Here is a 12,663-nt window from a genome sequence, read left to right as displayed (position 1 = left end):
GGTTTTGGAAGGTTTTCAATATCACTCCATTTGTGTTTCTGAGCAAGAATGGCCTTCTGACGGGCAACATCTTCAAGGTCTGCTGTCAAGCGTCTAAACTTGGACACCCATATGTCTTTGTCGGCTATGTCGGCCAGTTCCATCTCAAGATCAGGTTGACTCACACCTGCCAATGCAGTCGTATTCAGTAGGGATGGATCGATGCCTAAGGGAGTGACCGGGAAGGATAATGTGTTTTTTTCCTCTCTGAACTCACAGAAGCGTTTCCCAAACGATGTTTGCATTGCGATGATTGCAGAATGTAAATACTCCGAAATTATCATGTCGTGACCTTGTTTGAACTCTCTCAAATTGGGGAAGTGAGACAAAGTGCCTTTCTGTAAATCTCTGGCAAGCAACGTCAACTTGCGCTCGAATGCCAAAACATCCTCCAACATGTGCAGGGCTGTGCGTCCTTTCCCCTGAAGAGCTGTGTTCAGCGTGTTCAGGTGCGCTGTCATGTCTACCATGAAGTGTAGCTTTTCCAGCCACTCTGGCTGTTCCAGCTCAGGAAAGGTGAGCCCTTTGCTGCCCAGGAAAGTTTTCACTTCTTCCAGACACGCGACAAAGCGTTTCAGCACCTTCCGTCTGGACAGCCAGCGATAAAAACACGTTGTAGCGGTGTCAGTAAACTGCAGTCAAAGATAGCTTTATTCGAACTAAACAGCCTTGCTTTTAAGCCTCCCTCAACCCAGCCCCCATGGACGCAGATGCTGCAAAAGACGCGTACTCACAAACCCCCGTAGGCTATCTCCCTTAGCCGGAATGCTGGCTAATTGTGAGCCGTTTCGGATGTGCCAGCCACACTTAGATTGTACAAGATCACCATAATCTTCAAATTTAGAATTACATTTCAAAAGCTAACAAACTAACATAAAATACATTTTAATTAAATACTGACCAATTATTTCCCAAAGCCACAGGGAGCCGCAGCACAGAGGTGAAAGAGCCACAGATGGCTCGGGAGCCGCAGGTTGCCGACCCCCGGTCTAGGATGATTGACCTCTATTAGCCACATCTAACTAACATTGTGGTGGTATGACTCCAAATATTGAAGCATTTTTCCCTTGATGCCTGTTGACCAGTTTTTGCCAGGACTCCTGAATACCACATTCAATCAAGTGCTACCTTGATAGCAGTCATTCTTGCATCAAATGTCTGGACCAAGTCAGAAATAGATTGCTTCTGGTGTTTCCAAAAATGAACATGGGAAGCAGGCTTTCATTGTGCAAATGTCACTTGATTTCACTGTCAGTGACACTTACTTTGCTGATTAATGAAAGTGACTAATTGGACAATTACAACCATATTGGATATGTTTTAATATTTGTGAAATGGTTCATCAGTAATAACTGAGCAATTTGCAGATAATACCAATGATGTAAATGTACTGGAATATATTGGCTAATAAGAAAAATCTTACAAGCTTGTGGCTACCCAGTTTTGAGATTAAAAATCTGTGTTAAGTATAAAATATTAACAAAAAGTGCTCAGTACAGCATGCAGTATCTATGGAAATAAAGACAATTCATATTTTGGATTAACTCCCAACCCCCCCCCCACATATCAGAACCATTAGTTTGTGTCTCCCCCATTTAGCAGCTTTGTAATCTCATACCACTTGAAGGATTTCTTTGCTGACAGGACTATCCATTGATTGCCTTTATCACTTCTGTTGTGAGCATTATATAAATGCTAATATGAATTACACATTAATTCCTATTCACTCGGAGTTCACTGTAGTGTGCAGTTTTCAGCATAGCAAAGTTCTTGTATAACTAACGTGGAAGCATCTGTTGAAATTTACAATCTTGACTTTTGTTCAGATTTGTATATTACCTCCAACTTAATAGTTAATCATATCATCTGAACATAGCCACAAAGACCTAATAAAAAAGGTTCAGTAGCAATTTGGAACTAGGAATAGATGAAAAATTGTAGTTGATGTGGTTACTCAATGTTAGTTTTTATTTTGACGTCATTGTTTTTCCTTTAATATTTCCTTCTTTTCCCTTCACCACTATCTCCCAATAGCTACAGCTCACACAACGATTAACAGTTCCTCAGGAACCAATCAGCATTATTGTGCCAATTGTCTATGATATGGCAACATGCTCAACACAGCAAGCTGATATTCCAAGACCTCACAATACATCTGGAGCAGCTGCTTCGCTGGTTAGCAACATTTTGAGGAGGTTTTCAGAGGTGCACCAGCCACCACAGGGTAAGCCAAATAAACAGCCCTCCTGTAAATCGTTCTCTAAGTCTTAATAATTTTCAAAATGCAGGAACCTGGTATTTAATATTACTCAACTGTTTATTGAATGCATTAAATGACTGAACAGTTACTGAAGAAATAATCTTTTTTTTAGTTTATTACAACATATAGCTTATTGGTCACATCTGTCCCATTGGATACAGGTGTCCCTTGCTTTACGAATGTTCGCTTTACGCCACTTCGCTTTTACAGAAGACCTACATTAGCAACCTGTTTTCGCATTACAAAGAGGATTTTCGCTTTTACGAAAATTTTTCCCATATAAATGAATGGTTCTTCGCTTTACGCCATTTCAGCTTAAGAAAGTCTTCAAAGGAACGCTCTACCTTTGTAAAGGGGGACACACCTGTACTACTTTCTTGTTCTCAGTGGAGGTTAAACATAGCCATAAGGGCTATATAGTTGCTGCGCTTGTCTCCTGTACAAGTTGTATAATTGCCTATGTTTAATGTTTAAGTGACGATAAAAGAATTGATTCACCTAGAGTGTTACGAACCCCGTAACTGGGTGTCTTACCAGCAAAGATAGGAGTGTCCGTTGGAGTCTGGTGATACTATTTTCAACAGTATTTATTAGTAAAAATACACAAAAATAATATCAATGCAAATATACAGATAATATACATCATCAATACTAAACCTAAAAGTGCGGGTATAATAATAATCAATAAGAAATAAGCTCTATTGTTGTCTAGGGGATAATGAATTGTCCGATGGAAATATAAAGTTCAGTTCAGTTCATGCAGACTGCGGTAGTTGATGGTCGCTGTGTTGCAATTGTTGGAGAGAGAGAGAACAGTAACAGCTATTGACTTGCCAACTTTCCTTTACGATTTTGATCCGTCGGTGCGTTGTTGCTGTGGCCATTCACATATGACCCCTCTGTCCTTTAGCTAGACCATAGAGTGGTGGACTCGTCACCCAGGCAAGGGTGGACACACACACAAGCCCCCACCAGTCTCACTACAAAAAAAACTGAGTTAAAATGTACCGACCCTTCGTTCGGTTTCTGGTCTCCCACCCTGTCTCGTGGGGTTTCAGATGCTTACTAGCTTTTCTCTTGGTGCATCTGAGGAATGTTCCCCAGACCTCACTTTTATCCCCACTCACGGGGTCTCAGGTGTCAATCAGGTTGGGATGATGTAACCCATTAACCCAGCCCACTCTGGTTGTCCCCTGAGGGGTTTCAATGAATAGAACAATACCAAGTACACAATCCTTCTCCAAAAGACAATGGCAGTAATCAGTGGTTCCTTTCCGCTTTTGTTAGGGGGAGACATTCCACCTTAGCTGTGCCTCTCTCTCATTAATTTTCATGAGCTGTTTATCAATAACAACTGCTCTGGCAGAGTCCCTTTTGTCTCTTATTTCCTTGATAACAGCGTCGAAATAGTAGCAATTTGTGATTCTCTAAAAGGGGGGAGGGGCATTGGCGATTTTGTACCCTTCTGCCCATCAGAGTTGTTCATCATTCGTAACAAGAGTACTGCATACAAAATGCTGAAGGAACATACTAGGTCAGGCAGCATCTATGAAAAGGAGTAAACAGTCAACATTTCAGAACAAGACTCCTTATCATTGATTGGCTTTTCATCTCCAAGCCCAGGTACTGTTCCATTGGTTCATCCATCTGATGCAGCTTTTCCCCAGGTGGTACTTTGAGTACTGAAATGACTTTATTTTACCCACAAGTGTTTTGTATCTTCTTGGTCAATAATCACATGCTCTATATTCAAGTCTCTATTTTGCCATTCAAGGCAGTCATTCAGTAAGTGATTTCCTTTCCATCAGCCAGAGGCTGCCTTGTCATTTGAGGGCTGTTTGTTGCTCATTTTGAGATACTTTGGGATGTCTGAGCCAAGTATGGACCTAGAATGAGAAGCCATGCTCGGTGCTCAAATATTTATTAATGGCTTTATCTGCCTACCAATTGCTAAAATTCTCAGGTTAAGATATAATCTGTAGGGGAAACTATTGACAATGGCTTGGCCAGAGACCTTGGAAGCATTGTGATGTACTTGCTATTCACTGTTACATATAAAGGAAAGAGAGTAGGATTCAGATTAGTTGGGTTGGAAGGAATGTAACCGTTTGGCCAGAGGAGCCCAGGAAAGAATGATTAAAATATTTGCAATACAATGACTTTATTCAGGTAAATAATTTTTAAATACAAATCACAGCTTATATTGTTTTAATTTAATAATTTACAGACAGACATACTTTATTGATCCCAAGGGAAATTGGGTTTCGTTACAGCCGCGCCAACCAAGAATAGTGTAGAAATATAGCAATATAAAACCATAAATAATTAAATAATAATATGTTAATCATGCCAGGTGGAAATAAGTCCAGGACCAGCCTATTGGCTCAGGGTGTCAGACACTCCGAGGGAGAAGTTTGATGGCCACAGGCAGGAATGACTTCCTATGACGCTCAGTGTTACATCTCGGTGGAATGAGTCTCTGGCTGAATGTACTCCTGTGCCTAACCAGTACATTATGGAGTGGATGGGAGTCATTGTCCAAGATGACATGCAACTTGGACAGCATCCTCTTTTCAGACACCACTGTCAGAGAGTCCAGTTCCACCCCCACAACATCACTGGCCTTACAAATGAGTTTGTTGATTCTGTTGGTGTCTGCTGCCCCAGCACACAACAGCAAACATGATAGCACTGGCCACCACAGCCTCATAGAGCATCCTCAGCATCATCCGGCAGATGTTAAGGGACCTCAGTCTCCTCAGGAAACAGAGATGGCTCTGACTATCTCTGTTTGCTCTGGTTGAATCAAACACCTAGACCAGGGGTCGGCAATGTTTACCACTGAAAGAGCCAATATGGACCCATTTCCCACAGAAAAGAAAACAGTGGGAGCCACAAAACCCGTTTGACTTTTAAAATGAAATAACACTGCATACAACGGGGTTTTTTTGCCTTTATGCTATGTATAAACAAACTATAATGTGTTGCATTTATGAAATTGATGAACTCCTGCAGAGAAAACGAAATTACATTTCTGCATGCAACAAAAACATTTTGAACTCCGAAAAAAAGACGTTGGGTTGAAGGTTACTCCATAGTTAGCCTACCTTGGATCTAAGAATTAAAAGAAAGCGCGCACTGGCAGGTGTCAGGCATTGGCAGTGGTGATGTATATTAATAGCGATAAAAAACACGTAGCGGTGCAGCGCTACACACAGCGCTAAAATAAAGACACTGCAGTCAAAGGTAACTTTATTTGAACTAAACAGCCTTGATTTAAAGCCTCCCTCAACCCGTCCCCGTGGCCGCGGATGCTCCAAAAGACACATACTCACAAACCCCCGTAGGCTATCTCCCTTAGCCGGAATGGTGGCTAATTGTGAGCCGGTTCGGATGTGCCAGGAAATGGGGTCTCCACAACATTTTATTTAGATTGTACAAGATCATCATAATCTTCAAATTTCGAATTACATTTCAAAAACTAACAAACCACGGGGAGCCGCAGCACAGAGATGAAAGAGACGCATGCGGTCCCGGAGCCACGGGTTGCCGACCCCTGACCTAGACTGAGGCTCTTATAGCGATATTTTTTAAAAAAACCTGTGAAATCATTTTGAGATGCAATAGCTTAGCCTCTTGACTTTAATGAATGGTTTAAACAATTCCCTTTTGTCACTATGCAATCTGTTTGAGGTCGAGGGACAGCCACCCATCTCTAAACAAGTACAACATTCAAAAGGCGGGTGAAATTGGGAAACATGCCAGATGAGCAGAAACAGTCTGTATTTGGTCTTTGCCCTATTAATTAATTTTATTGGGACATGCACTTCTTGTTTCTTAGAATGTATATTGAGAATTTTTCTTGGCTTTGCTCATGATTTATTAACTATAGACAGTGTTCTGTTGAGCTACTTTCAATAGATTATCAAAAAACTATTGTTAACAATCTTATTGGACTTGTTCACTTGCCTCATTCCTTTGCACATTATCTAATGTTAGTAACATTACTTTTGCAGGTGAGTGCACAATCTATGCAGCCGTGAGGGAATTAATGGCAAACTTAGCAATGCCCCCTGTGAGTCGACAGTGATGGCCCAGAATCTGGTTTTGTGGAGAAGATTTTATGCAACATAGATGGACAGTTTGTGATGCAAAACAAAATTAAGGATTCTTCGTATTGTGCTCTAATGCAAGTTAGAGCATGATTTATTCTTCAGGGATTCACTTCTTCCAACAAAAGATACATCAGTTTGTATACCTGCTGTTATATAGTGTATTTTATAAACTACATTTCAAGAAAAATATAAAATCTGGAAAGATTCCTGTTTGAGTTAGAATTAACTATAGTTGTAATATTAACAAGGAAAGGATTAGGTTATGATGATGCCCAAAGATATGTTTTTTTTTAAAAGAGAGAACACAATGTGTCAGTTTTCATATGTTCTGCCGTGGCATCTGGATTTCCATCTGTCCTCATACTTTTTTGTTATATTGATGGTTGTTGTAATGTAAAATGTGAAACTTTAATGGAGCTGTATTTTATTATGACTGCTTTAAATCTTTACAGAAAATTTGGGTCCTTTGATATTGACTCAGAAACAATATTTAATAAACAAGTAAATCAAACAATCATTCCTTGTAATATCCTATTAGATTTAACAATTGTGTAAAATGGCAGAATTTGGTTTGCATTACACTATTTTTCCTTATTCTCCTCATTATCTGACTTGTCTAATTTTTTTGAAGTTGCTTTCTGCTGCCTTTTAATTTCAACAACCTTATGACAGAAATTAACTTCAAAACAGTTACCTAGAGTAATATTATTCTTAAGGTACCAATAATGTTTTGCATTTCATCATATTTTGTTTAATAATGAATTTTAAATAACTAATTGATATACTTTAACTATGTTTTGTATTGTCTCTCATGTATAACTTTGAATGAACATTATTTATTTAAATACACATCCCTACTTATCATTACCTCTGCCACACTTGGAGATTGGGGTATGTACAAGTGAAAATGTGAAGATCTGGCACAGTAGAGACTCAGGCAAACAAAAAAGCAGATAAACATGAAGCAATTATCAGGAGCAGAGGCTGACACCAAGAACCAATCTGTCTCTTAACAACCCCAAATTCCCAGACAATATCAGCATATCTATTAATGTGACTTTTATGTATTAGACTAAATGAGAATTAAAGTTACTATGTAAAACATTAAAATCACTATAGATAGAGAGACTGCAAAATGCTTAGCAGTAAAATGAGGTGCTATAGCTCTAATTCATGCTGATCTTTATTGAAAATGCAGTATTCCAAAGTATCTTGGGCAGAAAAAGTGGAAGATGGCAGTTACAAGTTTGGTATTGCACTTAAAGTGAAAATGGAGATGGGTCTTGTATATGTTTCCCGCTGTCAGTCATTAATCTAATATAGCAAGTTCAAATAAGTCCATGCAAATCGTTGGAACTGGTGAAGGAAGGTGTGAATATGTGGATATTTCCTGTGCTCTCAATAAAATGTGGCAAAAAAAAGTGCAGTGCACCAAAGCACCAGGGCATCACTGGGATAGCTGGTCATCAAGAAAGATGTGTTAGAATGGGTGTATTTTTGATTTTGGGATTTAGTTGAAAGTGGTAGAGGATGTATCAAATGCAGTGGAAACAATTATGGTTTTGGATGGGTGGAGTGGTAATGATGGGAGAAGGGTAGCAATATGAGAAATTGGATGATTCTTGTCTGCCCAGTAGAAGGAAGTCCTCATGCAAAAAAAAATTCATCATTTTTTTGTGGAGCGTAAAGAAAGTAAGCATGTGCAAGGGTTCAATTAGTTCATTTCTTTATGGATACCAATATCAACAAGTCATTCCTCATTTAGAAAATGGTTTCATTGTATCTTGCCATCCTCATAATTGTTTCTAAATTTTGCTCACATGAACAAAGAAAATCTGCTTCATAGGAATTTTTCCAGTAAATTTTGTGGAACTTGAACACTAATTTATTCTGTTCTAAAACTTATGACATGTTTTCCATTTTTTTGTACAATACTTCTACATACTAATCTAGATGACAAATATCCTATGATTAATTTACTATTTCCCTGCAACCTATAACTGATAATTTTATAACTTGCACAGGTTCTTACATTTTACGTATATTCCAACACTGCTTCAAACATTTCATGAACACTCACATACTTTGGACTGACTTGAGGCAATATGAAACAAAGACTTGCATTTGTACTGTTATACCTCTGTCATCAGGAGTGGCTAACATAAGCAAAAGCAGTGTAATTAAAGTAGCAACACACACAAAATGCTGGTGGAACACAGCAGGCCAGGCAGGATCTATAAGGAGAAGCACTGTCAACGTTTCGGGCCGAGACCCTTCGTCCTGAATTCGCCTGAAACGTCAACACTGCTTCTCCTTATAGATGCTGCCTGGCCTGCTGTGTTCCACCAGCATTTTGTGTGTTGTTTGAATTTCCAGCATCTGCAGATTTTGTGTTTGGTAATTAAAGTAGGATGGGATTGGTGAGGAGAGGAGACAAATAAGCAATCAGAATATGGTTTACCAGTATAACTAATGGAAATAAGAAGAATGCACAGGCTATCTTTCAGCAGTGAGAGTAGAATATTAAATAACTCTCTTTCCCAGGATGAAACTGTTTAATATTCTATTCCAATCCTGACTTCTGATCAGAACAGCTTTAAGTTTTTAATAGCTAGCTATGACATCTTTTGTGTATAATTAATAATGGCATGATATTGTGAACAAATTTCTGGAAGAATATCTTTATTTACTTAAACTAGATGATTTATTTTTCATCCAGAACTCCCATCATCTAACACCTTGCTCTCTCAACTGCTCAGCTAACTGCTTAGCAATGTGGCCATGAAAGCAAGTCAAGAGAGAAAAAAAATCATACTTCCTGTAATTTAAGCAAACAACTAAACAACTTTAATTTAAACACTACTCTGCCAAATCAATGCCTAAAGAATTACAAGAATGAATAGCCCTTTTAAATGCAAAGAATCAGAATCCTAATCCTCATACACATCTATGTAAATCTGTACCTAGGGTTTCTTGTAATGGACAAGATCCATTCAAAAGGAGTAAAAGAATACAGGGGCCCAAAGGGAAAGAGATAATTGGGTGGGAAAAGGCTTGGGTAACTAGGAATACCAATTTAGACACGTGCTATTTATCCTATGTAAAAGAAACAATGGAGGAGGCTCATCAAACGCTCAAAATACTTCAGGAGGCTGGAAAATAACATGTTGGCAGACTAGCAGCCTGAATTACTTGTTTAATAAAAGGATTGCTATGATTGGCTTGGTTCTGTAAAAGTCAGACCTCCTACATGGTATGCAGTTGAGATTTGTTTTCCGAGCATGAGGAACTAGGCAAGTTTCTTTCATCTTTATTACCTAAATATAATTATTGTTTCATCCTATTTCTTTATTACTCAGCTGAGTTAGCATGCAATCTATATTATTCATTAATTGAAGTTGGATGATTCAGTGAGTGTTATTTGGGTCACTCAGCTGGAGTCTACTGCTGCAGTAGCTTCAGTTTAGATTTTCAGAGTGGTGACTGAAGGTTGTGGACTTTGTAATAGTAGTAGGCTTCTGTTAGTTTTGATAGACCATGGATTTGCACCTTGGGCTTGTGCAAGGCTTTTTTTATGGAAGACCGGCAGTGGCCCAAGCTGCAAAACTCCCCTCTCCATGCCACCAAAGTTGTCCAAGGGAAGGGCATTCGGACCCATACAGCTTGGCACCAGTGTTGTTGCAGAGCAATGTGTGGTTAAGTGCCTTGCTCGAACTAGCGACCTTCAGATAACTAGACAAATGCCTTAACCACTTGGCCACGCGCCAACACTGACTTTGTAAGTAGCAGTTACTACAGCTCACTCAACAAAGTTAGTGGGAAAACTCCCGGGCAGGCTATTAGTCTAGGGATTGTCTGAGTTCTCGCTAACAGACTTACCCTTTGGTTAGAAGTGAGATAATGATTCTTCATGCAGCCAGAACTAGTAGTGTAACACCAAAAGTGGTACAGTTCTAAGGAGGGGAGGGACAAGAGTGATAGAGTAATATTGCTAGGGAATTTGATTGTTAGTGGGACTACTATTTCTGTGGTCATATATTGTGTTCCAGTATCGGGGATGGGAATTTATTATTTGTTTATTTATTGAGATACAACGCAGAATAGACTCTTCAAGCTATGCAGCCCAGCAATCTCCCAATTTAATCCTAGCCTAATCACAGAACAATTTACAATGACCAATTAACCTAGTGACCAATATGTCTGGACCATGGGAGGAACGTGGACCACCTGGTGGAACCCCACTCGGTCACAGGGAGAATGTACAGTACAAGCTCCTCAATTGCAGAGGTATCCTAAACAAAGTAGATGAAGAACTACTGTGACCACAATGGTGTAAAAGACACAAGGAGAAAGTGGAGGAAGGTCTTGCAAGCAGAGCCTGAGAATTACATAGAACAATTACAGGTCCTTTAGCCCATGATATTATGTTGACATATAAAACCTACTCCATGACCAATCTACCCCCTTCCCTCCTTCACAGCCCACTACTCTCCATTTTTATAACACAGTAAAAATGGGAAGAGTTTAAAAAAGACCTCTAAAGTACTAATTTCAAGATTACTCCCTGTGCCGTACACTAACAAATGTGGGAAAAGAAGGATAGAGCAAATGGAAAGATGTGCAGGAAAGAGGGCTTCAGAGGACTTTGAGACAGTTTCTGGGGCAGGTAGGTTGTGCAACCCAATCAACAATTACACTATAACAGCACTGTGACCAATCTTTTGCAGGTGAGTATCCTTAGTGATTTTTGAGAGGACTTAAAATCTGGAGGATCAGAACCCAAGAGGAGAATAAGTAGAGAAAGAAGCAAAGCTGCAAGTGGAAGTAAAATAAATGAGAAGTGGAAGCAGGCAAGCTGTGAATAGGGTCAGAGCATGGAAAAACACTAAATGGCCACATTTGAAAGTATTATATCTAAATGCAAACTTGATTAAATAAAAGTATGTTACGGAATTATGAGAAAGCTGAGAACTAAATATTGTAGGCTACTTAATGTTTGGGAAGGACAGGCAAAAAGGTTGAGAAACTGAGTAGCACTGTAACAGTACCCTATCTAAGAAGACATCAATATGGTAGTTGGAAAGATCTTGACATGGAAGATCATAGATCATATTCAAAGGTCAGTAAATTTATTATCTAAGTACATACATGTACATATATGCAACCCGGAAATTTGCTTACTTGTGGGCCTACACAGTATATCCGAGAAACACAAAAGAATTAATGGAAGACACCCAACAGGATGGACAAGCAATTCATGTGCAAAGAACAACAAACTGTGCAAGTATGAAAGAGAAAACAAACAAATAAATAAATAAACTAAGTATCAAGAACATGAGATGAAGATCCTTGAAAGTGAGCCCAAAGGTTGTGGGAACAGTTCAGTGATGGAGCAAGTGAAATTATCCCATCTGGTTCCAAGAGCCTGATGTTTGAGGGGTAATCACTGTTCTTGAACCTGGTGATGTGGGTCCTGAGGCCCCTGAATCTTCTTCCAGACAGTGAGAAGAGAGCATGGCAATGGGTGGTGGGGATCCTTAATGATGGCTGCTGCTTTCCTGTGACAGTGTTTCGTGTAAATATGCTCAGTGATAGGGAGGGCTTTACCTGTGATGGACTGGGCCATATCCACTAATTTTTGAAGGACTTTCCATTCAAGGGCGTTAGTGGTTCCATACCAGGCCATAATGCATAATCCAATGTGCTCTCCACCACCCATCGGTAGAGTTTTGTTAAAGTTTTAGATGCAGAATCTTCGCAAACTTCTAAGGAAGTAGAAAGACTGCTATGCAACAGACAGAGAATGCTGGAGGAACTCAGCAGGTTAGGCAGCATCTATAGAAAAGAGTACAGTTGATGTTTTGGGCCAAGACACTTCATCAGTTGTGCTGAAGGGTCTCGGCCCGAAACATCGATTGTACTTCTTCCTATAGATGCTGCATTCCACCAGCATCTTGTGTGTGTTGCTTGAATTTCCAACATCTGCAAATGTCCTTGTGTTTACCTATATAGTTTGATAATTTTTTTTAAATCACATGATCCTCAATACCTGCTACTTTGTGATCTGTATTATCTCTAGACCGGCCCTAGAATCCACGTTAAATATCTTGAGGGGCTTTGAGCCACACCAAAATGATATATAATGCTTCAAGAAAGAGCAGGAGAGCATCTAGACTTACTCCTATTGCAATCTAGCTGTGAGGAGCTGCACGCTATTTCCTCATCTAATTCCACATGTGGTCTGAAACA

General features: G+C 39.5%; 1 protein-coding gene across 1 annotated transcript in view; it reads left to right on the top strand.

Moving 5' to 3' along the window:
- The window catches only part of med14 (mediator complex subunit 14), a 69,058-nt gene extending 60,904 nt beyond the window's left edge, over positions 1–8,154 (top strand). Inside the window, exons 30-31 of the mRNA XM_059968259.1 lie at positions 2,074–2,263; positions 6,316–8,154. Of these exons, the coding sequence (XP_059824242.1) occupies positions 2,074–2,263; positions 6,316–6,389 (264 nt within the window). The 3' untranslated portion in view covers positions 6,390–8,154. The remainder of the gene's footprint in view (positions 1–2,073; positions 2,264–6,315) is intronic.
- Positions 8,155–12,663: the final 4,509 nt, after the last annotated feature.

This window comes from Hypanus sabinus, chromosome 4 (genome assembly GCF_030144855.1).
Source record: "Hypanus sabinus isolate sHypSab1 chromosome 4, sHypSab1.hap1, whole genome shotgun sequence".
Classification (NCBI taxonomy): Eukaryota; Metazoa; Chordata; class Chondrichthyes; order Myliobatiformes; family Dasyatidae; genus Hypanus; species Hypanus sabinus.
The sequence above is the reverse complement of the archived record's forward strand: the minus strand, read 5'-3'. Positions and strand labels throughout refer to the sequence as shown.